The 26,974-nt window shown below is 50.7% G+C and overlaps 10 protein-coding genes across 10 annotated transcripts; 2 read left to right on the top strand and 8 right to left on the bottom strand.

Annotated features, from left to right (window-relative positions):
• Positions 1–93: 93 nt before the first annotated feature.
• Positions 94–4,109, bottom strand: N7532_000877 (uncharacterized protein; the record flags this gene model as incomplete). Its single annotated transcript, XM_056613381.1, has 3 exons — positions 94–3,757; positions 3,805–3,955; positions 4,019–4,109. The coding sequence occupies 3 exons, from the start codon at positions 4,107–4,109 to the stop codon at positions 94–96; spliced, it is 3,906 nt and encodes a 1,301-aa protein (XP_056480605.1).
• Positions 4,110–4,771: 662 nt separating this feature from the next.
• Positions 4,772–5,227, bottom strand: N7532_000878 (uncharacterized protein; the record flags this gene model as incomplete). The annotated part of the gene is made up of 1 exon (XM_056613382.1): positions 4,772–5,227. One exon carries the CDS (start codon positions 5,225–5,227, stop codon positions 4,772–4,774), a length of 456 nt encoding a protein of 151 aa, XP_056480606.1.
• A 598-nt stretch (positions 5,228–5,825) lies between these two features.
• N7532_000879 (SDR family oxidoreductase) lies at positions 5,826–6,759 on the bottom strand (the record flags this gene model as incomplete). The annotated part of the gene is made up of 2 exons (XM_056613383.1): positions 5,826–6,214; positions 6,282–6,759. 2 exons carry the CDS (start codon positions 6,757–6,759, stop codon positions 5,826–5,828), a joined length of 867 nt encoding a protein of 288 aa, XP_056480607.1.
• Positions 6,760–10,251: 3,492 nt separating this feature from the next.
• On the bottom strand, positions 10,252–10,614 carry N7532_000880 (uncharacterized protein; the record flags this gene model as incomplete). The annotated part of the gene is made up of 1 exon (XM_056613384.1): positions 10,252–10,614. One exon carries the CDS (start codon positions 10,612–10,614, stop codon positions 10,252–10,254), a length of 363 nt encoding a protein of 120 aa, XP_056480608.1.
• A 2,487-nt stretch (positions 10,615–13,101) lies between these two features.
• Positions 13,102–16,591, bottom strand: N7532_000881 (uncharacterized protein; the record flags this gene model as incomplete). Its single annotated transcript, XM_056613385.1, has 3 exons — positions 13,102–13,688; positions 16,202–16,383; positions 16,431–16,591. The coding sequence occupies 3 exons, from the start codon at positions 16,589–16,591 to the stop codon at positions 13,102–13,104; spliced, it is 930 nt and encodes a 309-aa protein (XP_056480609.1).
• A 42-nt stretch (positions 16,592–16,633) lies between these two features.
• N7532_000882 (uncharacterized protein) lies at positions 16,634–17,852 on the bottom strand (the record flags this gene model as incomplete). Its single annotated transcript, XM_056613386.1, has 2 exons — positions 16,634–17,030; positions 17,185–17,852. The coding sequence occupies 2 exons, from the start codon at positions 17,850–17,852 to the stop codon at positions 16,634–16,636; spliced, it is 1,065 nt and encodes a 354-aa protein (XP_056480610.1).
• A 69-nt stretch (positions 17,853–17,921) lies between these two features.
• On the top strand, positions 17,922–18,733 carry N7532_000883 (uncharacterized protein; the record flags this gene model as incomplete). The annotated part of the gene is made up of 3 exons (XM_056613387.1): positions 17,922–18,165; positions 18,223–18,502; positions 18,574–18,733. The coding sequence occupies 3 exons, from the start codon at positions 17,922–17,924 to the stop codon at positions 18,731–18,733; spliced, it is 684 nt and encodes a 227-aa protein (XP_056480611.1).
• A 2,328-nt stretch (positions 18,734–21,061) lies between these two features.
• N7532_000884 (3-oxoacid CoA-transferase) lies at positions 21,062–23,201 on the top strand (the record flags this gene model as incomplete). Its single annotated transcript, XM_056613388.1, has 9 exons — positions 21,062–21,347; positions 21,433–21,717; positions 21,779–21,965; positions 22,022–22,323; positions 22,382–22,461; positions 22,518–22,549; positions 22,610–22,727; positions 22,780–23,001; positions 23,067–23,201. 9 exons carry the CDS (start codon positions 21,062–21,064, stop codon positions 23,199–23,201), a joined length of 1,647 nt encoding a protein of 548 aa, XP_056480612.1.
• A 358-nt stretch (positions 23,202–23,559) lies between these two features.
• On the bottom strand, positions 23,560–24,456 carry N7532_000885 (uncharacterized protein; the record flags this gene model as incomplete). Its single annotated transcript, XM_056613389.1, has 2 exons — positions 23,560–24,237; positions 24,298–24,456. The coding sequence occupies 2 exons, from the start codon at positions 24,454–24,456 to the stop codon at positions 23,560–23,562; spliced, it is 837 nt and encodes a 278-aa protein (XP_056480613.1).
• A 205-nt stretch (positions 24,457–24,661) lies between these two features.
• N7532_000886 (MATE family efflux transporter) lies at positions 24,662–26,219 on the bottom strand (the record flags this gene model as incomplete). The annotated part of the gene is made up of 2 exons (XM_056613390.1): positions 24,662–25,211; positions 25,243–26,219. The coding sequence occupies 2 exons, from the start codon at positions 26,217–26,219 to the stop codon at positions 24,662–24,664; spliced, it is 1,527 nt and encodes a 508-aa protein (XP_056480614.1).
• Between the last annotated feature and the right edge of the window lie 755 nt (positions 26,220–26,974).

Here is a 26,974-nt window from a genome sequence, read left to right on the forward strand (position 1 = left end):
CAGACTATTCAGACTTAGGCCCTCCCTTCCCTATTCTAGCAACGCTTCGGAATTAGATAAAGTGTCGGGATAGGTTGGCCCTAATATTTGTTTCTATTTGGCTAGGTAGTTTCGTAGTAAAGTATTGGCCTTGGCATCGTGCCCTGACGATTTCCAGGTAAAAGCGAGGTTGACCATGCTTGACAGCGTGTCAGGATGGTACTCGCCGAGCTTCGTCTTGCTCGTCTCCATCACCTGCACCTCAAGCTGCTCGGCCTCCTCCCATCGGCCCTGGTTCCAATACGTCGATGCCAGGTTGGCCATGCTTGACAGCGTAGAGGGATGGCCCTCGCCAAGCTTCGTCTTGCGAGTCTCCTTTACCTGCAAGTTGAGCTGCTCGGCTTCTTCCCACCGGCCCTGGTTCTGGTACGTCAACGCCAGGTTGGCCATGCTTGACAGCGTGTCAGGATGGTCCTCGCCAAGCTTCGTCTTGCTCGTCTCCATCACCTGCACCTCAAGCTGCTCGGCTTCTTCCCACCGGCCCTGGTTCCAATACGTCGATGCCAGGTTGGCCATACTCGCCAGCGTAGAGGGATGGTCCTCGCCGAGCTTCGTCTTGCGAGTCTCCTTTACCTGCAAGTTGAGCTGCTCGGCTTCTTCCCACCGGCCCTGATTCTGGTACGTCAACGCCAGGTTGGCCATGCTTGACAGCGTGTCAGGATGGTCCTCGCCAAGCTTCGTCTTGCTCGTCTCCATCACCTGCACCTCAAGCTGCTCGGCTTCTTCCCACCGGCCCTGGTTCTGGTACGTCAACGCCAGGTTGGCCATGCTTGACAGTGTAGAGGGATGGTCCTCGCCGAGCTTCGTCTTGCTTGTCTCCATCACCTGCACCTCAAGCTGCTCGGCTTCTTCCCATCGGCCCTGGTTCCGGTACGTCGATGCCAGGTTGGCCATGCTTGACAGCGTGACAGGATGGTACTCGCCGAGCTTCGTCTTGCGAGTCTCCATCACCTGCACCTCAAGCTGCTCGGCCTCCTCCCATCGGCCCTGGTTCCGGTACGTGGATGCCAGGTTGGCCATGCTTGACAGCGTGACAGGATGGTCCTCGCCAAGCTTCGTCTTGCTCGTCTCCATCACCTGCACCTCAAGCTGCTCGGCCTCCTCCCATCGGCCCTGGTTCCGATACGTCGATGCCAGGTTGGCCATGCTTGACAGCGTAGAGGGATGGCCCTCGCCAAGCTTCGTCTTGCGAGTCTCCTTTACCTGCAAGTTGAGCTGCTCGGCTTCTTCCCACCGGCCCTGATTCTGGTACGTCAACGCCAGGTTGGCCATGCTTGACAGCGTGTCAGGATGGTCCTCGCCAAGCTTCGTCTTGCTCGTCTCCATCACCTGCACCTCAAGCTGCTCGGCTTCTTCCCACCGGCCCTGGTTCCAATACGTCGATGCCAGGTTGGCCATACTCGCCAGCGTAGAGGGATGGTCCTCGCCGAGCTTCGTCTTGCGAGTCTCCTTTACCTGCAAGTTGAGCTGCTCGGCTTCTTCCCACCGGCCCTGATTCTGGTACGTCAACGCCAGGTTGGCCATGCTTGACAGCGTGTCAGGATGGTCCTCGCCGAGCTTCGTCTTGCTTGTCTCCATCACCTGCACCTCAAGCTGCTCGGCTTCTTCCCATCGGCCCTGGTTCCGGTACGTCGATGCCAGGTTGGCCATGCTTGACAGCGTGACAGGATGGTCCTCGCCAAGCTTCGTCTTGCGAGTCTCCATCACCTGTACCCCAAGCTGCTCGGCCTCCTCCCATCGGCCCTGGTTCCAATACGTCGATGCCAGGTTGGCCATACTCGCCAGCGTGTCAGGATGGTCCTCGCCAAGCTTCGTCTTGCGAGTCTCCATCACCTGCACCTCAAGCTGCTCGGCTTCTTCCCACCGGCCCTGGTTCTGGTACGTCAACGCCAGGTTGGCCATGCTTGACAGCGTGACAGGATGGTCCTCGCCGAGCTTCGTCTTGCTTGTCTCCATCACCTGCACCTCAAGCTGCTCGGCCTCCTCCCATCGGCCCTGGTTCCGGTACGTGGATGCCAGGTTGGCCATGCTTGACAGCGTGACAGGATGGTCCTCGCCGAGCTTCGTCTTGCTTGTCTCCATCACCTGCACCTCAAGCTGCTCGGCCTCCTCCCATCGGCCCTGGTTCCGGTACGTGGATGCCAGGTTGGCCATGCTTGACAGCGTGACAGGATGGTCCTCGCCGAGCTTCGTCTTGCTTGTCTCCATCACCTGCACCTCAAGCTGCTCGGCCTCCTCCCATCGGCCCTGGTTCCGGTACGTCGACGCCAGGTTGGCCATACTCGTCAGTGTAGAGGGATGGTCCTCGCCGAGCTTCGTCTTGCGAGTCTCCTTTACCTGCAAGTTGAGCTGCTCGGCCTGTTCCCACCGACCCTCAAGTTGATATGCTGTTGCCAACATACTTGTGCTATCAAGGACTTCTTCTTGCTCTTCACCGAATAAGATCATCCTTTGAATTCTTGACACTGATGCCATTTCTCTTATGTCTGCGATATTACCGCTTTGTGACGCATACCATGCACCTCTATAAAGTAGTGTCGCCCATTGTCGTAGAGAATCAAGTGATGCTGGCCGCTGTGACATTGCTGATTTAACATGAGGAAAGAGCGACCTGCATCTCTCCCAGTTTTCGTATTCACCCGTGGGGAACTCTTCACACAAATTGCTGATGAATTTCTCCCTCCATTGGTCTATTTGTCCATGAGATTTCAACCATGCGCGCGTAGTCAGCTGCACCAGCCGATGCATCGTAAAGAAAGCACGGTTCTCGCTCACAGATATGAATGAATAATCCCTTAGTGCTGCGACGTCGTCTTCGAAATCGGGCCCTATGTCTGATTCAGATGTCTCCCCGTCACTGTAGTCGTCCAGAAGTTCTGAACTTGGTGCGTGATAGGCCTTAGGTTGATACCGGACAAGGTTCTCTGGTATCCCTTGCCGATCGAAAAAGCTCATGAGAGAAAGCAACTCCGCTGCAGATGGCTGTGTGCGGCGAATACGGTCAAATGATATTTGCCACGTTACCAGAATTGAGTTCTTCGCTTCCCAATCCCGGTTAAGGTGACCTGACTCTTTTTTCAGAAGCTTTGTCGCTTCGCGGTCACTCCTTTGGAAGTCTCTCAGGTATTGTGATACCGAATAGCGAGGCGCCCGATTTTGAATATAGCTAGCAGCCTGTACGATCGCTAGCGGCATAAACTCGAGCTCTTCCACTAATTGTCGACTCTCTTGGCTTTCCTCTGGTTGTTCAAGCTTTCGTTGCAGAAGCTCCAGCGCCTCAGGCCTTTCCATTGGTTTAACTTCAATGAGGCCCTTGTGATCGACCATTTTCAATGCAACTTCTCTGGTTCGACTCGTGATGATGATAGATCCATTTCGGCTTCTAGGAACGTATTCCAATAGCGGTTTTGTCGAGGCGTTCGGGCCTTTCGTCGAATCTTCCTTCTCTACCGCCGAAAACGAGCAAAGCAACTTATCGTCATCGAAATTATCAAGGATACAAACCCATTTCCCTATTTTCTCATCCCGGAGCCGGTTCTCGACCAGTCTGAATATGTTACTTTTCGGATCCTGACGACCGGGGATCTTGACCAGATCCGCGATGTCCCGGAAACTTTGCTGGAACCGGGCCTCGTTACTCGCATGGACCCAGAAAACCCATGTCGCCGGCGATTCGGATCGGACCCGATAGGAGTATTCGATGGCCAGCTGCGATTTTCTTCGAGTTGTGAGCAAAGACCCACGCCCTGGTCGCTCTAAACTCACCCAACACCGCCGAGGCCGACTAGCGCTATTCTCGACCCTGGCACCGAGCTTTTCTCATGAATCTGATGGAACAGTGTGTCACGAGAGACGAAATCTGGATCGCGTGGGAATGGGACAGTTGATAACGGGCTAGGCGGGGTTTCCAGTCGCTCTAGGATGGGAAGCAGTGGCAAGTAAGTCGACCGTGGCTGTGTACGGTTACTGACTTACATACCCGGCGGCAGATGGAATTCTGCATTGATCGAGCCACGGTTATCTCCGATCTGGAGCCCATGGTTGCTGCCGCAGAATGATATCGATGCCATGATCAGATAACCGTACGTCGTATTAGTTTCATTCGAAGGGCCATGGTCTCACCCCAACTGAAAGAGGGGCACGTCACGAGCTTCACGATCAGGTGACCCTGCGGCTCTAAAGACAGGGGATCAAACTGAGATTGGCTGGCCCTGCGGGGTGGGCTCGGCCCGAGCCAGAACACCCAGATCACGCACAGCATACGATAGCAAGCCAGCCCTCTCTAGCTAAAAGCAAGCTTTGAAATTTAAATTTTGACATCTAGTGCTGTCAGCTATCAAACACATAATACAAGCATTTACAGGTAATTTTATGCTACAGGATGGATCGAAATCAGTTTCACCACTTGAACACAGAGATTCTTTCTCAAACCCCACTCTACAACACGCTAATCTATATATGGCTTACTCTAGTTTCAAGAGGCTGAATTGTATCGAAAGACAGAGTCATGGAAGACTGATCTGATAAATAACATGACATACAATTACCATTAATACCACCATGACGTCGTCCATCGCTACCTTCACCCTTGACAACAATATCCGCCATAGCTTTGAAGTAGAGCCCTTGCCCTCAGTCCTCGGTATAATAAGGTATGCTCATGAATTCATTCTACGAAGTGGCGAATGGAACAGAAATTGCTATCATAACATGTTTTATTCAAGCATCTGTCTTATGCATTGACATCCAGAGCCTTCGTTCCCCATTCCAGCAATGTTCCAGAACTAGATAAAGTGTCCGGGTGATCCAGCCCAAGTATTTGTTCCTGCTTGGCTGAACAGGACCGTAGTAATTCGATGGCTTTGGCATTGCGACCTGAAGATTTCCAGGTGAACGCAAGATTAGCCATGCTCGTCAGCGTGTCCGGATGGTCCGCGCCGAGCTTCGTCTTGCGAGTCTCCAGGACCTGCACCTGAAGCTGCTCTGCATGTTCCCATCGACCCTGACTCGAGAATGTCAACGCTAGGTTGGCCATACTTCTCAATGTGGAGGGGTGTTGAGTGCCGAGCTTCATCTTACGAGTCTGTAAGACTAGCACCTCAAGCTGCTCCGCATACTCCCATCGGCCGTGATCCCAGAATGTCGACGCTAGGTTGGCCATGCTTCTTAGTGTATCGGGATGCTCCATGACGAGCTTCGACGTGCTTCTCGACTAATACCTGGAGCTGCTCCGCCTCCTCCCATCGCCCCTCGAGCGAGTATGCTTCTGCTAACATTGATGTACTTGCAAGAGCACCTTCATCCTCGCTACCCAGTAATTTCACTGTCTGCTTTCTCGGTTTATATGCCATACTCCTCACATCTGCCATATTGCCGCTTTCCAACGCATACCATGCACCTCTATAAAGCAGCATGGCCCATCGTAATAGAGACTTTTCTGATTTTGGTTGTTGAGACATCGTCGATCGAAAGTGGGGAAACAGCAACTGGCATTTCCCCCAATTTTCAAATTGATCAGTGGGAAACTCCTGGTATAATATACTGATGAATCTTTCCCTCCATTGGTCTATGTGCTTATGGGATTTCAGCCATGCGCGCGTAGTCAGTTGCACCAGCCGATGCATAGTGAAGAATGTCCCGGTCTCGCTGTTACTCGCAAAATAGTTCAATTGTCTGAGTAGGGAGAGAAAGAGTGTGCGATGAGGACCCGCCAACCTGTATACACAAATCTGTAACAATTTCTTCTTATAACTTAAATAAATTGCCGCTAGCGGGTAGGCAGCTCTTCAGTAGCCCGTCGAATGTGCAATCTCTTTGGTCTGCAGTAAGGTTTTCTGAAGCGCGTCAACTTTGCTCTGGAGACGTTTATAGCAATCTGGTCCGAGTGGCAATCGAAGCAAACTTCCTTTTCCAACTCCCATTCCGGTATCGTCCACAACTTCTAAAATCCTCTGGGCACATTTGATAGCATCGCCTGGTTGTGTCCCCTTGTTCGTTTTGAAAGCCTGAAGGACATTTTCTAGAGGGGTCCCCGCGTATGCTTTGTTCATGCCAGCGACAGGCTCGGCATAGGCACTCCAAAAATTTGTTCGGAGCGATCCCGGCTCGACGACGAGCACTCGAATGCCAAACGGTTCCAGTTCTCGTGAAAGGCTTTCAGACATGCCTGTGATCTCTGCATTAGTAGTTCTCACAAGCGATCATTCGAACTTCAGAGTCGTCCAAAGCATAAAAATACTCACCTTCAAGAGCAAATTTCGTTCCGGCGTACATCGCGCAAGTGGGAAGTCCATCAATCCCGGCACTACTGCTGATATTCACGACTGTTCCAGACTTTCTCGCCCGCATGAAAGGGAGAACTCCCTTCAACACACGGACGGGGCCATAAACATTCGTGCTAAATTGGGCCTCGATCTCGTTCTCACTCATGTCCTCGATACTGCCAAGCAGCGAGTACCCGGCGTTGTTGACAATCACGTCAATAACGCCGCCAGCCTTGTTGATTGCGTCCTCCACTAGATTGGTGGTGTTGGGGCTTCTCACGTCGAGCTCAATCCAGATGCCTCCAAGCTTTGAGATCCGTGGGTTGGCTTCGGCTGCTTTGATGCAGTTGCGAGCCGTGGCAATGACATTGTGTCCGGCTTGGAGAGCCGCCTCGGCCACTGCGGCTCCAAGACCAGATGATGCACCAGTGACAAGCCAAGTCCTGGATGATGTCATCTTGAACGTGGGATGAAGTCGATTGGAATGAAACGTCGTTATTTTGGAATTTCGTGACGAGAAATTTAATAATGTGTTGTCCCGGTCTGGCTTTACCAACCGTTCAAGGGGAATTGTCTGAGATGTCTTAAAATAGCCGACCTTGAAAGATGGAATTGGTCATTCCTGTTGTTTGCAGAGTATACCGCATGACATGACGGCAGGAAGTAAGGACGAACAAGCGAAGAGCGGATTTAGGCTGCTAATGCCGCTAGGACTGCGGAGTTTCCCCGTTAACGCCGCTAGCTCCGACCCTGTACTCGGAGATTAACATCCAAAACCTATAATTTTGAGAGACATGGGACGTAACTCTAGTTCTTGCAAAACATGATTGCGGAGTACGGAGTAGTCACAAGTCGTTGCCAAGATCACGGCTCCATAGACGAGGACCAACTGCTTGAGCCGGCTTCCACGCTCAGAAATAGACCCTTTTTTTTTATTTAACGCTTCTTACAACTGGAAACTGAAAACTCAAAGTAGATTTCTACTTGCAACCTAGGTAGTGTCCCGATTCCTCGATCTTGCGACGACAATCGATGGTGTAATGCTCCCCAATCGGCCGACACTATCCCGCCAGGGAGAGCGGGGTAGCAGGTGTATAGCAGTTTCGCGTAAAATACATCATGAGGGGCCTTACAACCGTCACATAAACTACGGTATCTCTTCTTGGAAGCCGGGGATCTACGGCCAATCCCTATTTAGATTAGCGTGTTTCAAGTCGGGGTTCGGAAGACAATGCCCTGAAACGAGGAACGAGTGAAGGGCTTACTACCCTGCGTGAGCTGCCCGTAAAGTTTGGCTTGGGTTCGTACTGCAAATCGTACTGCAAATTCTTGCGGATCGCGCCATTTGATTCGTGAATTTCTGCCGCCAAGTCTCTTCTCCTTCTGTCTTAGCTATTTGAGGCTCTACGGTTCTAGGGCTTCATTATGCGCTTCTTTGTACGTTTCGGTTGTATAGTTATCTCATTGGCTTAACATCCTGCTATTGACTTTCACGCTTTGCCTCCGTGATCTGCTGACTGGTGATGTCCTCACTGGGTTTAGCCTTCGCTTCTCCGCGCTTTTTGTGTCTTAGCTTTTACACCTCTAGGGCTTCGTCTGGTCTAATTCGCACGTTCACAATCAGTACTTGTCTCTTTCCTATTTTATAGCCGTTTTTTAACCATAGCCTACAATAGCGTATTCCTATGCTTTGCTACACTAACCTACGAGAGCACACGCCGAGCACTTTAAGAACATCGGTTGTAGTTAAGTAGCTTTATAGTTTTATTTCATTGTTTACGCTATCGTGACTCAACCGCTGCCAATCGGCTTCGGCTGCTGTCATCCGTAACCTTAATGCAGCACGGTCATAGCTCTTTGCCTTCACGCTAGGCTTGTTATCTTCGACTATTACCTCATAGAGGAAAATTTACCTATGCCATCTATTTGATGGATTCTTTATGGATATATTTTCGCTCGCGTGCTCGTCCAATCATCACACCCTACGCAAAACTTTGCTACGTCACTCAGTCTGTATATAATTGGCTAGTCCTAGCAGGCATACGTGTGTACCTTTCCGGTGGGTTATCGAAACTAATCGTTCGGCTTCCATATATCATTCCTCAACTTATGATTCACCTTTCGTGCTTGTTTCGTTTCAGGGCCACAGCGTGCGACAGCGCGCGTCACCAGTTAACCGTAATAGGTATAGCGAGGTTTCAGAAGAGAGTTCGAGAAAGAATCTCCGTGTGCAGGTGGTGAAACTGATTTCGATCCTCCCTGTACCATCCATTAGACTCAGTAATAGGCTGCACTCAACGTGGCTCACTCTCTGGTAGACCTTCTCGGAAACTAAATTCAAGTTGCTGCCAGGCCTCCTTCGCAGTAACTGACTAACTAACTAGTATGTAACTAGTACAACTTTGCGAGGGGTCGGATAAATGAAATCTACTACTACTGTACATTATTCATATCACAATACATACTGCCTGACCTTCATGCATTATAAACATTAATGCATGAAGGTCAGGCAGTATGTAGCCTTGCTAATCAGCGGCAGTGCCGCATTTTCTGGAAGAGACTATGGGAAATGCGCAGGACCGGCGTTGAAAAGATTCTTTTGTATCGGACCAAAGAGTTCGATCGCTTTTGCAAGTCTTATCCGTCAGAAGCAGAGATGCCCCTTTCAGAGAAAGTTCGGCGTTGGGAAGACAAGTACGGTATGCAAATCAAGCAGCTAGAAAATCGGGTGACCCAGGAGAGTATGGGTGACTTCGCTGGAAGACTGTGTTTGACTCAGCCGCATGTGGCAGAGAGACTAAATATTCCAATTGCTGCATGGAACAATGCAGGCAACCCCTGGTTTTCTCATCAAGAGGCAATCGCGTTTCAATCCAGTGGGCCGCATGAGCCGTCCGCCGCACAGCTTGGTGGGTATTTTGACTTGCGTCCGGGGTCAGATACAATGAGAAACAAGTCCATTTTTGTTACCATATTACCCAAAGAGAAGGCTTTCTTTTCGGTTTGCTCCATCATTGCAGTCCAGGAAGGGGATTTCCTAGGAATTTTTGCTGGAATGATTCGCTATTCGGGGCGCTGCAACGATACGTATGGTATTCCTGGACCAAAGGAGAATCTTTGGTTGGATTATTCTACAGTCACTGGGACCCTCAATCTTATGGGAGTGTCGCGCCCTGGAGATGATTCGAATGTACGGCTTGATTGGGAGCTGTTTGAAGATCGAAAGGGAGAAAAATCCTGTCTAATGTGGAAAGTGGCAGTTAGGGCGGTCCGGGCGATAAGACCATTCGAGGAGATCATTCGAGCTGCTCACCGGAAAGAACAATACCTTTTGCATCAGTCGGAAGTTTGCGCCAAAAGGGGATTTATGAAGCATGGACATCCAAGTACCGAATGACTCGGAGCTAATCAATAACAATGAGAGAGGAAAGGCCTCCAGTAGCTGGGCATTGACATGGGTCGCATATTTGACATAAGTGCAATTGGCCCGGGGACAGTGCCACCTGGAAGTGGAGATATAAATAAGGGCCAAACATGCATTCTAGTTTGTTCCCAGAACAGGACACTCAGGCCATCTAGAGCGGCATCTCCTTCTGCTCAACGAAGGATACAGTTCCGTACTTTCATCGGAAAAAAGGCAATGGCCGCAAACTGAATTTGAGAGATGCTTAAGCACTTGGACTTCCCGATCACCTCAGGACTGCGGATGTAAATCTTCAGGGCGATGTATTCCATGGTCATATTACCTCAGACAGTGATATGACTATGCTAATGACCGGGTCAACAAGAAGGGTGTCAATCATTGTCTCCGCGGGAGACTGCCGATTCGCTGTCGGGACCTTTCCTCCCTTAGAGCGCTCAAATTGTACACGAACATTGCCAATATACCCATCTTGACTTTTCCTGGACGGTTCTCCACGAAGCCTCCTACAGGGAAACGCCGGAATCCCTAGGGCATGTCCTTGATGTCATCAATAGTACAACTGACAGGAAAGCTAAGGCCACGATCCCCCATAAGCAAGGCTATGCCGGAGAGAGTGGCGGTGACGCAGTCGGTTTTATTGTAGGGTCTTGCGCTGCCCTCGAAGAGCGACCTGCACCGTCCTAGCAAGACATAATGTCTTGCACGAGTCATCGGACAGGTTGTATTGGCCTTTTCGGCTGCGTAGTAGCAGCAGTTGGAGGCAGATCGGGTGCACTGGGTCCACCAGGCGTTAAAGGGCGCGCCACAGTCTTCTGTTGGATCAAGGTCGACCGCAGCGGCAGGGCAAGCAAGTAAGGCAAGAGCAGAGAGAGCAAGCGAGATTTTCATGATGAAGCAGATTTTGTCTGGTAACGAAGGACGTTTACACAGGGAGGAGGTGTTCTTTATAAAGTATTCTCGCATAAAGGCGGAGAATTCTGTTATAGATGGCTAGAACGGATAACACGTAACACCTGCAGCATATGCCGAATCTGGCAAGCATACGCGATCCCTGTAGGTGGCTTACATCAGTATGCATTTGCACCTTGTCTGACCAGTGGTTGCGGGGAACCCCCCGTATAACGTAATCGGTAAGCGAGTGAGACAGAAAACCAGCTACTACTATTTCAAACCAATTTATTAAACCACCAACGCCATTGATTTCAAATTTCTATCTATTAGACCTATCTGGGCATGTCTCTCTTCTATGTCCTGGGAGCCTGCATATCCCACATCCCCGCTGGCCCCGTGTACGTGGCTGCGAAGCTGACGATTCTGGTTCCGCGGGGGTAGTATTAGGAGCTTCATGAGCCTGGTTCATCGACTCCCTGGCTTCTTGGCCCGTAAAACCCTCCGTATGAGCTACGCGCTTAGTCGTTCTATTGCGTTTTTGCTTTTGTGTCTCGTTTTCAGCCCGTAAATCGCGGACTTCCTTTAGAAGGATTGCATTAGAATGCAATGATTGCTGATAGCCCTTGAGGAGCTGATCAATAGCTTTATTCGTAGGCGTCGGAGGGCTTTGTGAACGTTTCTTAAGCAGTGCCTTGATTGAAGAGCCCTGTCGATTCAATTGTTTGAGATTTGCTGGCGTTTTAGGGCTCCACGCGCTCGATTGGCTTCCTGGTCGACTGCCTAGGGGGTAGGTGTCCGAAGTTGAACATCAAGCTTTGAAATGACCTGATTGGGATCATATGGTACTAAACCAGCTGCGGCGAATGCATTTTGAATAGTCTCTGGTTTAAAGGCTTCTTTGCGAGCTTGTGGGAATGCCGCGAGGAAATCAAGCTTGTCGATATGATTGACCCCCAACCGTGCTTTGCGTTCAATCAAACTCCCATATGCGCGTTTTAGAGGGGCAAAACAGCCTATATCCAAAGGCTGTAGTAGATGAGATAAATGCGGAGGCATGCAGATCGGAATAATATCGTTTTGCTCGCACAATCGATCAAAATGGGGGGTTAAATGACTGCCATGGCCATCGAGAACTAGTACTCGATATTTACTCCTAGTACGACTAGTAGTCGCAGGGATAAATAGCTTTTCTAGCCATCGAAGCCCAATTTCGTCTGTAGTCCAGCCATTCTCACTGATTTCGATTCTCCAATCGTCGGGTAGGTCATCAAACCATGCATATTGTTGGTACTTTGACGATTTGAAGATAATGCATGGTGGGAGTACAAAGCCCGTTGAATTCACACATTCAACCGATGTGACCCATTCGCGATTCCCTGGCTGTAGAACTGACCTCCGACCGTAGTAATCAGCTCTTGTGATCACTTTCGCAGTAGCTATAAGCCCCATTGCAAAGCCAGTTTCATCAAAATTATAGATATCCTCAGGTTGGATACCATTCTCGTCAATTGTGCGTCGTACAAGCTCAAACCATGGCTGAATAATACGAGGATCTTCGCATTTTGCCCTCTGGTGATTATACCGTCGAGAATATCGCGATTTGAGCTCTTCGTGGCGAGTGGTATAGTTGTATACATTTAGTTCCAACAGTCTGACCACCACGCTCTGCTAACAGAATATTGGCCATATCCCTCACCATACTAGGTCGGGGAGCTGATCCACGCGTATCCATAGAAAGAATCCACTGTAGAAGCGATTGCTCTTCGTTAGGAGTCAATTTATAATTGTTGGCGCGGGTATCGGAGCGAAAGGTTTGGCCATTGTATCGACGATGAAGAGTTGCGTGAGGTACTTGGAATCGGCGCGCAGCCTCGCGAATTGTAGGAATTTCTTTATTCTGATAGGCTTGTATGGCGAGCTGGATCCTACCCTCCTGCTCGATAGAGTTTCGTGAATTCTGACTGCGAATTGGGGGCATGGTGGGTATTTGAAATGATCATGTTGACGCGTTGGGGCGCGATCGCGTTTCTGTCTCACTCGCTTACATGTCTCACTCGCTTACCGATTACGTTAGTAGTCTGGGTTTGTTTGTCCATATGATCCAAAGAATAAAGGAATAAGAAGAGCATAAATATATTTCCGTTTCAATGGAAAATCGGTAGTATGCACCCACCATGTCCGACACCATGTCCACCGCCTGGCTTGGGAGCCCGCAGCGGCTGTCTGCCGGGGATCGACCACCGAACTCCGGGGGTGCGGCCACCAACTCCTGGCCGCATTTTACATCCGGGAAATGATACCCGTCCAGGATTGCCTGGTCGATTGTTGCATCGTCTGAAAGATATTGAGTCTGAATAGGGCTAACCATGGCTCTAGGCGCTTGGATGTAACAGGAACTAGCTTGAGGTATGTTTCAGGGGCTTACTGCTTCTGCCGTGTCATGTGTCGAAAATGGTGCAGTCATCGCGTTATAGCCTCGCATGACTACTTTGCAGTCGTCAAAAAGCCATCCACCCGATTTGATAGCCTGCTGTATGTCTGATCAAAAGTCTCATCTTCGCCAACGCAGATTCGGTAAAAGACTCTGGCATATCCCTCAGCTTGGGACGCGAGAGGAGGTGCGAGCTCTCGATATGCACAGCACAGAATCATCCAGCATCCCACGACTCCATCAGTCATCAGGCCCCATTTTTGGACGACTAGTGGAGCATCTGAGACATGAGGAATATTTCCACCTTTGATAACGAAGCCAAGTGACTCGAGGCTCATCAATCCAAATTCCACAGCCTTCTCGAGTTTTCGGGATGAAGCATAGATCGCAGCAAGAGACAGATATGGTGAATCAAGTGCAAGACGAGGAACTTCAGAAGCTGGTCGACAATATGTGCCCACGAGGCTGGAAATTGTGTCTTTAATCTTTCGCAAATTCATCTTGGGTCTCTTGAATAATCTTCGAAGGTCAGCTGAAATCCTGTTTCGGTTTGATAAAACACTCCTGTCAGGACTTCGTGTGTCCTGGCATGATATGCAATCGCACTTGAAGCCCCAGTGCTGTAGGTCGACGGGTAATTCTTTGGGATCAAGGATCATAGGTGATTTGTACCAGAAGGTAATTTCGGTGTTAGGAGTAGACCTGGGCAGAACCCATGGGCCGGCCCATTTGGCCCATTCGACCCATTTTAGGGCGAAAACTAGTGTACATGTGACTTTCATAATTTATGTACTTTTCGCGTGCTCTTGGCTGTAATGCCTTGGTAACAATAATGATTGATTGCTCTTAGTTATATACGATATTCAGTTAAAAGAGGGCATTTTGATATTACTGTAGAAATCAACTATATCTCATAGCCATCTAATAACCTTGAACGTTTTCGAACTCTTCCTGAAACACGCTGTGTGTTTTGCTCAGGCAAATCAGGCTCCTCAGGCTCAGACTCCCCCTCAGGCTCTTCGGCAGGCTCATTAACACTCCTTCGCCTCTTCAAATCATATTGCGCAGGGCATTCTTCATTATCACTAATCTCCAGAATGCCCTCCTGCGTACGCTCATCCATCTCTTCTTGTTGGAATTCTATCTCAGTCTCAGTTGCGTACTCTCGAACGAAAGCAAGCCGCTCCTCTTCTAGATCAAATCGAATCCCACACATAAGAAGCATTAGATCTTGAATAGTACTCGATTGTAGTGAGCCACGGCGATAGTGGCAGATATCACGCGCGGAGTTAAAGAGACGCTCTACGCCTGCGCCTGTGGCTGGTACGGAAAGGAAATCTCGAGCGAGAGCTGCGAGTACAGGAAATCTGTGTTCATGATCTCTCCAGAATTCGCGCGGAGGAATTGATGCCGTGCCTGTTTAAGGTATTTAAATTAGAAAGAGTGTTTGGTTTAAGAATAGAAGACCACTTACTACTCTCGAGATACTGAGTGAGCTCAGGGACTGGGGCAGTAGGCCGACTACCACAAGCGAGTAGTAGATCAATCTCACTCGTAGGCTTCACAGTCTGTAAACCTCCAGTCTGAGAGAGAGAGCTATATATACTATCCTCGTAGTGCTTAACTCGGGCTTCGAGAGCTTGTCTGTATTGGGCTGCAAAGTCTTTCTCGTCATCCCGCCAATCTGAGGTCTGGAAGAATTCATGCTTATACTGCGGCGCCAAAATAGTCCCAGTTGAGTATATATCACTAAGACCTTCAAGGTCAGTCATCATATAATAATCCTGAGCTTACTTTCGGCTCCTCTCAGAGCATCAAGCATTTGTCTTTTCCATCCGATCTTCTTCCATTGTAGCTGGCGGATCCGGCTCTCAAGATGATTAAAGAGACGATTGTAAATACTGAAAACAGTATGAATCGTTATGTCTTTTGTTTTTGAGAGAGCAGTTGTGAATCTGTAGAAAGGCGCAGTTCTTGCACATCACCTTAGGTTGTCCAGTAATAAAATGGGCAACCTGTTCGAAGTCAGCCCATATATCTGCTCGCTGGCCCTTTCGATCCCAGAAAGTAGATTGGTGCTCAGAGTGCCCACTCTGGGTCTGGATCCACCAATCCACGAAATCCACTTTATTCATATCTTCGCATAGAACGTAGGTTTGTGCTGGATCTGTGGAGCGTCTGAGAGAGGTGGGAACAGAGAGAGGGGGAGGAAGCTGTATTTGGCTTGCGGAGTGCTCGGGCGCGACGCTATCCGTTAAAAGATAGGATGAATCATCAAATTCCCCACTCTCTGAAAAGGGTACTGAGTAGATATCCGATAGTTGAGACATGATAGTTTGGTAAGAAAGCTCAATAATCCCAACGTTAGAGAGAAATCATCGTTGACTATAAAGAGGAGATAGGTTGGCCTATATTTAAGCTAGAATACAGAGTCCGTAGATAGCCTGGGCTATCATGCCAGGCGCAGAAAGCCCGGGATAACGCGTCTCCTATGTTCGCGATAATTGGCTATTTAGTCACTAAGTCCCACATCTGAATATCTTTTATTAGTTAGTCCCATGGGCCGGCCCATGAGGCAGCCCGTTTGCCTTCGAAATTCGTGCTACGGCATCCCCCGCAGTTTTTATCTCATCGACAACTTTTTTTTTCACCCTTCAACGTTCACTATATAAAAGATTTAATCCATCCCTACATCTAATTCGTAAACAAGAATGCTTTTAAACATACATAAAATTATATTTTATTATACGATACTTTAAAAAATCAAGCAAAAATGACCTGCGTCGAGATTTCAGAAAATTAACATCAAGAGCAGAAGGACAATTTAAATTAATTGATCGTGAATACTTCGATATATATATTCAAGTTAGAAGAGATTACGCACAGCGTAATCTATTCTGTACTTCGGTATAAGATTTAAGACAGCTATAAATTACGCTAGTAATTCTGGATATTTTATATATTTATTATGCAGATTTGGGGGCCAAATGGGCCAAATGGGCCAAATCGTGGGCCGACTGACCCATTCGTGGGTCAGCCCAAATGGGCCGACCCACGAGGTTTTTGTCCATGGGCCGGCCCATGCCCAGGTCTAGTTAGGAGGCAGGTCCCTTGAAGCACGAACGATCATCATGTCTCCAATGAAAGAACGACGAGCATTGCTCAGGCAAGAGTGGTTAATGTATGACGCCATCGACCAGACCCCACTAGAATGGAACTGTTCATTGGCCTTCTTGGCCGTATCATCATCCCCTTTCACGATGCGTATGTGACTCTCGCGGGAGAGAAGAGGGCACCCGAAACTGTTTAGGAGAATGATTCTCTCAACGAGGAAGCTGGAAGGTATTAGTTTTGATATCAAGGTGGGGAAGCAGTGACATACGTATCTACGACGGGTATAACATCCACTTCTTGGACATCCACTGATTTGTATGTGCCATGATGAAGATCGACAAAGCCTGGTAGCAGGGACGGATTTTTATAAAGCTTCTGAACAATCAATTCAATAAGCTCTCCTTGAGTACCAATCGTAGCTTTGTCCATGTCGACATTGAGTAACAGGCGGAGATCTTTCGAGGCATTTTCTTAGTGGAAAGCGTGAGCAAATGCCTTTTCGCAGAACAGAAGGTCGCCTGCCTTCACCGCCTCTGTTGTGAAGAGTCCTCTCCCATGAGATTGAGTTTGCTTGACAGTCACAGGACCAATGTACGTGCCGCGGTCAATCCTCGGGGGCTGACGCTTCTTGGCCTCCAGTATCATTTTTCTGAACTCGTATTTCCCGCTATCCTGCTCCATAAGCCGAGCAGATGCTCGTGCATATTCATGTGCAGCCATGGTGTTATCTGGAAACTTCTCTGCAAGTATCGCGTGAGTTTCACATGATTCCTTGAACCTTCGAAGTTGATACAGGGCTTGAGCCTTCCTGAAAAGAGCCTTTTCTGATAGCTTTGATACTCGCAAGACATCTTCAACTCTCTCAACGCTGCATCAAAGCGGTAGCTTTTCAAAAAGGAAAGGGCACGGTTGAGCTGCGCTATCACCAGCAATTCTGGTGAGGGATGGGTCTCCAAAGACTTTGAACAGCTGAAGTTATTCTTAGCATCCCCTCTTAGACACAGCAATATTTTCCAGCTTACCATTGGATTGCCGAACGATGCTCACCCTGATCAAAACGCTCACTTCCTTTCGCCTTCCAAGTAGAGGCGTTCTCATCAGCCTGCGTGACACGTTTCCTCCAGGACAAGGGAACCAGGTCGTCAAACTCGGGGATAAACCAGACGTCCGAGAGATGGTCCACTCGAATTCCGTGGTCCCCGTCTGCCATTACTTTCACATAGGGTTCTTTCACAACAAGCACTGTACCCTCCCTGAGGCTCTGTGCGCCCGACAGCTCCTGCTCTTGGTTGTAGAGCTGCAGCATGAGAACACTCCCGTCTTCATCTTCTACGATGGCCATCACGGCGGTCATCGTATCTGTCTGAGTGACCGTTCTCAGAAGGAGATACCGTTCCCGATGATGAGTCTCAAGACATAGGCTTTTGATCATGACCTTCTTCAACTTGCTGAAAGGACTAACACATGGAGGGTAGGCAGGTGGTAGGAACGAGGATCGGATATTCATCGGACTAGCAGGAGCTTTCGTTTTCATCATTTGTCGAAACATGAACTGCATCAATATTTCATCTTTGGACTTTTGGGAACTTGCTGGACGGCCCTTGGCGGCCTGCGCGTTTTTCAGATTTTGCTTCTGTGCTTGAAGATACCTAAGGTACTCTGGGACATCGGAGACGTCGTGGGTATCCATGCTGATGACAGAAAGGTCAAGTGGTTGCAAGCCGTATTGGAAGGAAATGGCAAGAAGAAAGGATTTGAAATGCCAGATGAGAAATTGTTTAAAAGGAGGGAGGTGATGGAAGAGGATGCGCTGTCAAAAACCTGGCGGGGTAGGAGGGACAGGGGGTTTGGCTGGCAAACAACGCATCGACCGAACAGGCTGAGTATTGGCAATTTCCAGTTCCGATACAAAACGAGGCAGGAATCTCCCCCGCCGCCCTTCCCTCAAGATATTCCCACAAATCCGTTCTTCAATGCAGTCGAAACGAGCCACATAAACTTCAGTAAGCCAGTAGGTCACGACTACCTTAGCCCTTACTAACTCTGAATCTCTAGCATAGTCCCCAAGAATATGGCTTCCCAAGCCCCGTCTACCCCTTCTGGCTCCCAGCCTGAGGGCCCCTCCACCACTGGCAATCTACAGAGAGCCCATACTGTTGACCCTCACAGCGATGATGATATATCGCTCGCTCCCCCATCTCTTATTCCGCCTAGAGAAATGGTCACTTGCTTAGAATGTCTTACATGGATTGCTAGTGGACAACGCCCGGCTGAGATTTGTAGCTTCAGCTACTGTGGTGTCGACCGAAATCTCAATATCCCGTACTTACAGTGCACCCGGTGCGCCCGTAAGCATCATATTTGCCACCAGGTCCGCTCCGCCCACCTCCGGGACTTACTCCACATCCTAGAGCTACTCTGGGCCGTGTTGACTATGCGCGGCAGATATGGGAGATCTACCAGCAGCTTGACCCAGCGGAGCAGGAGTTTTGGAATCTACTCAACGAGGCCAACTCATCGGATGAGGAGCACCCTGAGTACTCGGAGGAGAATCCTAATGGGGAGTCCTAAGACCTTGGCATCAAATCTATTGTAGTGGGGGATTTGGTTACACTGTGAATTGAGAAGGGGTCTTAGCGACGGAACTGTTTTGTATGTTTGCCTGTCTCGCTACTATAAAATAACCTAGTCCTACTAGCAACTTACTTGTATAAAAATGCCTGTTTGTAGATAGCCCCTTCTGTTCAGTTCATTTTGACTTCCGGATATACTTTTACATGCTTGCTCGTCTAATCATTACACCTTACCCGTACTTTGCTAATTGGCTGGTCCTAGTGGACATGTGTGCGTACCTTTCCGGGCCGTTATCAAACCTAATCGTTCAAGTTTCACACTATCACTCAACTACACTCCCCTTTCGTACTTATTTCGTTTCAGGGCATCGGCGTGCGGAGCTTGCGGAGCGCGCGTCACCAGTTCATGAGTGTATATGGGGTAATCTGATTTCGAATATTGCTCTAAAAAAAGCCGGATCTTGGATCTGTTCCAGATCCAGACGGTTGGCCAGCGTTACATCGCATGCCAGCCAAAATCCGGCCTTTAAAGTATCGCCCAAGACATTCGTTTCTTGCCATGCGCAGTATTCTCTCACAGCCACCTCTCGGGGTCCGTCGATTCTGAGCTGGTCTTCTATCTGCTCACTTTGCTTCGGAGACAGGGCCGACGGTACAATCGAACTGGCCGACGGTGGTTGCAAATATGGTTGTGCCCCCATGAAGTTGATATTGATAGGTGGACGATTACTCGGACCGAGCATTTTGCTGCTCTTGGACTGTGAACGTTCCAGTCTCTGCTGCTCTTCCATGCAGAGTTCTTGACGAATAGTCTCGTGGACATCATCTTGGCACTCCAAAATACCATCACCTTCAACATAGGCGATGAGGCGTTTCAAATGATGTGTCTTAACTGATAGTGTTTCTTCCCATGTGGATCTGGCCAGCAATGCGGGCCAAGGTGACAGGATGGCGAAGGACAACGCATCAAGGTGTAGACAGCCTGCCAGACTGACGGTTGTCCGGACGCATATTCTTCGGCATCAAGTTGTGCATCCCGCTCGTTGAGCATCCCTTTCGTTACAGATGACTTGCCTCTTTTCTCGCCCCTACCTGCTGCTGTTGTGCCTCGAGAGGAGTGGTCGTCCTCTATATAGTTGAAGGTAATAACCCCAGCCTCGGTTTCTTGCCTTGAGCATAGAGCTTCCCCCCACATGAGCAGTTGTTTTTCCACGGTCGACCAATCGATATTGAGGGTATCAAATCGCTTCGCCAGGTCGCGTTGGGAGCGATCATTTACCGACACAACAATCGAGGTGTCATCTGACCTTACCCTTCCTGCGCGTTTTCCCTTCTAGCAACTTCTCCAACTTGGGTTTCAAGATCACCGGTCAGTAAGCACTCTGAATCAGGGCTACTTCCTCTTCTGTGTCTCGTGAGATGACCTTCCTATTCACCATAACCTTCCACTCTATCATATACTGGATGCAGCTTGCCAGAAGCTTATCATTTTGTATTTCTTCGCCGCACTCGGAGAGTTGGAGTAGTCTGGGATTATCGCTGAGATGGGCCGCAGGCGGCCCATCTCAGGCCCAGCAGCTCCATGGCCAGCATAGAAGAACGACTTCGGCAGTGATGCTATCACATGCTAAGCGGACCTTTTCGCTACCGATGAGTATCCAAGAGATATAGGAGGGGTATTCAAGGTAGGAGACTTTGTGGCGGGCATTGAAGATCTGATATCTGTCTGTTATAACTAGAATAGGAGGACCTGAAATGACATTCTGAGGCCAGGAAGAAGCCACCTTTCCACCTGCAATTTCTAGTACGTACTAAACCCTAAAACCCTTTGGATGAAGGCCCTGAATATGAGGGAATGGCCAATGGATGTACAGGCCAGATGGGATCGCACTTGCTAGCGGATCAGGAAGAAACCTCTAGAATTCCCATGAACACATTGCTAGTCTCCAGGGATTAAGCCCTACAGATTTTTCTAACCACCCCCGAAGATCCGACCATGTCTCGCAGGGGCGATCAGTAGAAGCATCCAGTCAGCATGCTCCTACCCCTACTTAGCTCAGGTCAATTCCCCGTCGCTGCGAGTAGCATGATAGACGACCACCAAGTGGGAACAATCAAGGTACATTTTGGCACACTGCAGCACTAGATGTCGCCTGAGGCAGAAATGGTGCCTTGCTGCGTACCTGACATCATCGTCTCGGCCTCGGGGCTACTTTTGAGCCCCGAGGCCGGTGTCACTCCACCTGCGCCCGCTTTAAATAGACAGCGACCGGCCCAACGGGGTTTCTGTTCGGGATTTCTGTTCGATTGTATTTCATCCAGCAAAATGTCAGCTCTGCGAGTCATCTCCGCCTCGCTATCGCGCAAAGCTTTCACGGCGAGTCGCCCGCAAGTCCTCGTGGGGGTCCGTTGCACTGCGCCTCCGCTTCGGACCACTACATGCACACCCGTATACGGCCACACGTATTCAACAACAGCCCCGCGTCCTTCTCGAGCAGCCAAAATTGAAAGAGGGGGCTCCAAGTTGTTCAAAGATGCAGATGCGGCCGTGGCCGATATCCAGAGTGGTTCCACCATCCTCAGCTCTGGGTTTGGGCTTTGTGGAGTCGCTGGTAAGTGGTGCACAATGATCGCCCCCGGACCGAGACGAGATATCGCCAACCGAAGAATAGGAGCTCACGGAAAGCATCCATCTAGAAACTCTTATCAATGCCATGCACCGGCGAGGCGCCGACCAATTGCATTCCTTGACGGCTGTGTCAAACAACGCTGGTGCCGCCGGCAAGGGTGGTCTGTCGACGCTGTCGCAGAATGGCCAATTGAACCGACTGGTTCTATCCTACCTAGGAAATAACAAGGCACTGGAGAAGAAGTATCTGTCCGGCAACATTGCCATCGAGCTTTGTCCCCAAGGCACCCTGGCAGAGCGCCTGCGAGCAGGCGGGGCCGGAATTCCTGCATTCTTCACCCCGACGGGTGTTCGTACGTACCGCACACAGCCCGCTCAGTCTAGAAGCAAACCCAAAACTAATAATACCCCTAGACACATATATCCAAGAGGGGAAAATCCCCGTCCGCATGGATGAGACCGGCAAGGTCCTCGAATCTGGCAAGCCGCGCGAGACGCGGGATTTTAACGGCAAAACCTACCTCATGGAAACTGCGCTCACGGGAGACGTTGCGATCCTGCGCGCATGGAAAGCCGATGAGGCTGGAAACTGCGTCTTCCGGTAGGACCGCCCTTGATTGACCAGAGAACAACCAGACAGACACTAATGATCGCCAGATACACCACGAAGGCCTTCGGGCCGATCATGGCCAAGGCAGCCACCCTCACCATTGTAGAAGCGGAGAACATTGTTCCTGTAGGGTCAATTGACCCGAACGACGTGGATCTACCTGGTATCTTCGTAGACCGCATTGTACCCGCCACGGACGAGAAGCACATTGAGATCAAGAAACTCCGTGAGAAGGAAGACGCTGGCAACGTCGAGTCCAACAAAGACGCGGCACAGATCCAGCGAGAGCGGATTGGCCGACGTGCGGCCAAGGAACTCAAGCAAGGCTTTTACGTGAACCTCGGAGTCGGTACGTATCGTCCACGCGTGTCGCGCCTCAGTACTTACTCTAATGACTGTCGGTATAGGAATCCCTACACTCGCCCCATCGTTCCTTCCCAAAGATGTGAAGGTCTGGATTCAGTCGGAGAATGGGATTCTCGGAATGGTAAATTTGACTCGTTTGCGATCATACAAGAATTGTTGGCTGACTTCAATCAATAGGGAGCCTACCCAACGGAGGACGAGCTCGACCCGTATGTGACCCGGTTTTCCTGCTTATGTGTTTTCTCGAGGCAATCCTAACAGAGAAACAGGGATATCATCAACGCCGGGAAGGAGACGGTGACGCTGGTCCCCGGTGCCGCGACCTTCGACAGCACGGAGTCCTTCGGTATGATCCGCGGTGGCCATGTGGACGTGTCGATCCTGGGTGTAGGTTTGCTCCACTCTGTTACAAAAAGGACGGATTGCTGATTTTTGATAGGCCCTGCAAGTGAGCGCCAACGGTGATCTGGCCAACTACATGATCCCCGGAAAGGTATTCAAGGGAATGGGAGGGGCCATGGATCTGATCTCCAATCCGGATCAAACCAAGATCGTGGTCGCAACCAGCCATGTAGCCAAGGACGGATCGCCGAAAATTGTACAAGAGTGCAGCTTGCCGCTGACCGGCGCGAATGTGGTGAGCACGATAATCACCGATCTGGTACGATTCTTCCCTGCAATTGTAAATGTTTGATGGATATTGGCAGTTCCTAACAAGCATTACAGTGTGTTTTCCAAGTCAACCGGGCTACTAGCGAGCTTACCCTGACGGAACTGGCGCCCGGAGTCGAGGTCGAAGAGATCCAGGAAAAGACCGGCGCTAAATTTACCGTCGCGGACTCATTAGAGATCATGGAGTAAATAGATGTATATTACGCGAATGGTGGCCCAGGGATAGATGGGCTGGTAGCTATTTTAAGATTCCTCGGAGGTACAATTGAAACTGCATTTCTTCGACTGCAAAGTGTCAATATAGGTGATACCCTGAGGGTAGCGCTTTGAGGTAGTGGAGGCAGTGGAGGGAGTGGAGGTAGTGTAGATCACATGTTACTTCGATCCAACACGCCATCAGAACAAGTGTCGACTACATTTACGAGGTCCACGCTGAGTGGGTGTGATCGACAATAGACGGATACAGTGAGAGATTTTTCTGACCGAAGAAATATGCCGCAGTAGTCACTAAATTGCCAAGATCTAGTTTATAGACCGACCGAATCATCTATAGCTTGCCCTTTCCCGGCGCAAAATTTGGTCCATGTCCTTCTCCGATCGCCTCTACAATGGTATCCACACTGTCCAGTATCCAGGCATTGCCCTCATCACTGGCCAGCCATCGCGCCCCTTCTTCGGACTCGACATCTGTCGCCCAGGAACCATCCTCAAGTGCTTTTCGCAGACCAAACACATGTGACGTGACTTGTGGCCCGACTCCAGATTGCGCTCGTAGGCAGGCCACGGCAATGATTGAGGTCAATACGCGTCCAGCGGAGGCCCCTGTGTCCCGGACGGGATCCGAGAGCAACGCGCCATAGTGGCTATTCAAGATATGCACTGGGAGGTCTGGATGGGAGTCGGCAAGCTTGTCGTAGAGCTTCTGCTCAAAGGGACGATAGATAGAGTCCCATAGAGACCGCCCGCGCTCACTGATGTCGGTGATGTTGGCGGAGGTCGGGGTGCGGCTGGGGGTCTGAGAGAGTCGGGCACTGACAGAATCCGGAAGGCTTGCTTTGAAGGCATTGAGACAGTTGATGGTCCGTGGGATTCCATTGAAGCTGATACATTTGAGACCAACCTCGCGCATGAGCTCGGCTGCTTGGACCGGGTCTGAGGAGGTTGCGGCGAGGCGATAGAGGACTGCGAGGGAATCGGGGGAGTTCATCGTCATGGTCGCTGCGGTCTGAACGGCATGAAATTAATTGACAGCTTCGAAACGCAGCGTTGACTGAGCAAATCCTACCGAGAGAGCCAGCCACGAGGGCTGGGAAACACGCTGGACGTCGGCTGCTTGCTGGATGGCGGAGAAGACTGAGGCCATGTGGGCGGGCGCCGGCACTGTTGATGGTCGTGCCGCAGGGTTGTTGATCAGGGCCTTGAGGCCCGACGAGAGTTTTGACATGATGTTCAATGGTCGTCAAACGCAGGAATTGCCGAGTCGAGGCCGAGTCGAGCTGAGCCACCGGTTATAACAGGCACCGGCATCCAGAAGTAGTGCCGGTCGATGGCTCGTCCGCCCCACCGCTGCGCGGCGGTCCTTCCGCCTCTCCCCCCACTTCCCCCTTTGTAGTTCCTTTCGCATCTCCGTCTGCTGCGCAAGGTCGCCTCTACGCCACTCTCGGCGAATCCATCCTCTGGAAGGCTCGTCGCACCTCATCATCCCACCGAGTGAAAACCACAACCGTCCACTCCAACGCCCCCACGCTCCACAGCGCAATACAGAGTCCCGTCCACAGTCCACCAAGCCCCCAGCCATGAAAGGCCAGCGCAATTCCCAGTGGCACGGCAAAGCAGTAGAAGCCGAGGACGTTCAGGGCAACCCCGAGATGCTGCCGCCCCGTGCCACGAAGCACTCCGCCACAACTGCCACAAATGCCATCAGCGATCTGGAAGAGCGCGACGACCGGGAGGACCTCGGCGGTCAGTCGGACCACGTCTGGGTCTTCGTTAAACAGCATCGCAAATCGCGTCCGGGTACCCATCAGTACGGCGAATACGAGCGTCCCTAGCAGGACCGAGAGTAGCACCGCCAGATGGGCTGCTCGCGCAGCCCCCTTGGCATCTCGCATGCCAAGCAGGTTTCCAATCCGGGCGGAGGTTGTAACACCGATGCCAAAGGGGATGGTGTTCAGAATTTGATCGGCCGTCATGATCACACTCTGTGCGGCGAGGGGGGAGGGTGCCTAACTTGCCGGCACACAGCGCCATGATCTCCGCCGCCCACCACTCGCTGCCAACTTGCAGGATTCCTAGCAGCGCCAGGCGCGTGAATGCGCCTGCGTTGTCGAAGGCCTCACGGGACCATCCGCCCCAGCATTCGGACCCGGACACGAGCCGAGCGTAAAGTACCAGCAGGAGAAAAGCCGACCAGTAGGACATGTCCGCGGCCAAGGGTGCACCGAGCAATCCCATCTCAAGTGTGTAGCAGAAGAAATAGGTCAACCCAGCATTCAAAGGCGAGATCACCAGCAGGACATACGTCCCTGCTCGCATGATGCCTGCCGCACGGTTGATTAGCAAGTGACGTCTCCTCGCAATGGCCGTCGCAATCTCACCTTGGGCCTGTAGATACTTTTTCATCACCTCAAAGTAGATGTACCCAAGCCCGGCGGGGATCAAGCATGTGAGGAAACGAGCGCTTTGAGCAGACAGCTCTGGATCTTGACCCAGCGCTTGGAAGATTGGGCGCGAGCAGGCCCACACGACCGCCACAGGGAGGAACAGTCCACCCAGCACCAGGAACGCTCGCTGCAGCAGAATGCCCAACGCATGCTTGTTCTCGCTGCCCGTGTACGCCGAGGCCGCCAGAGTATCCAGGGCCGTTGTACCCCCGAGTCCAATCATCCAGCCGGTCACTAAGGCAAACATAAACGAAAAGGCGCTCACCGCGAGGTTCATGGGAGACGAGCGGCCTACAATGATCACGGCGACCGTTTGCAGACTCATTTGCAAGGTATAGGCCAAAATGACGGGAACCGAACCTGTGAACAAAGCTCCAAACTCGGCGACGACCTGACCTCTCGATGAGAGCTTTTCCCCAGTCTCACATCCAGCCTCAGCCGCATGGCCCGCGGGCTCTGGAAGAAGCGAAGTGTGCTCATTTGGCGAGGGCCCTGCATCGGAGCCCGTCGACGCATTTGAATTGTCCCCCGCACCCGGCAACATCGTGAGGCTCAGTAAGAAGGGTGGTCTGGAAGGTCCTCAGATTGGAGGGAGGATGCGAATCCAACCCCCGCAGCAACTGGCGGTCTGCCCTCCGTTTAGCGGAGACGAGCGAATGGCACCATGCAACGCTGGCGCGCGGGACGCTGCATGAACAGGCGGCGCCCAAAGTTTATGTATCCCGAACTAGGCATTCCTTCTTCGGCTTATGATCAAGAACCCGAGGGGCGTGAGAGGTACCCAATCGAATGGACAGGTACCAATCACTATCATTTGCGACATTCGACATCGAGATTTAGGGATGGCAGACCCCGTCCAGTGTCGAGAGCGTACGAGGGAAGTTCACAACCAGACCCCCCCCTTGAACTTTTCGGTTGTCGTCGATATAGGTCGCCGAGGCCTTACTCTGGACATAGAAAAAGTAGATTTACTGCTCTGTATGTATCCAAGCTGGCCCTGTGCCCGTCTGTGAAATCTGCGGGAGAAACGTGGCGGTATCTCATAGTAGATCGTGTCTTGGCAAGGCAATTGTAAGACGCAATTTTAATATCGCCTTCCGCGGGGCCCATTTGCAAGTGATCCGGAGGTACGTTTCTATTCAATGAGGTCCGTCTGTAGTTGGGCCAACGAAAATTAACTGCAGAAAGCAACTGCATTGTCTCCCATTGCATTCTTATGAATTGCATTGAACCATCATAGTACGACTCGTAGTATCAGTAGTATTGTCGTCCAACTGTGAAATGATGAGTCAGCGACGC

Source organism: Penicillium argentinense (genome assembly GCF_028826775.1).
Source record: "Penicillium argentinense strain IBT 30761 chromosome Unknown utg000001l_segment0_segment0, whole genome shotgun sequence".
Lineage (NCBI taxonomy): Eukaryota > Fungi > Ascomycota > Eurotiomycetes > Eurotiales > Aspergillaceae > Penicillium > Penicillium argentinense.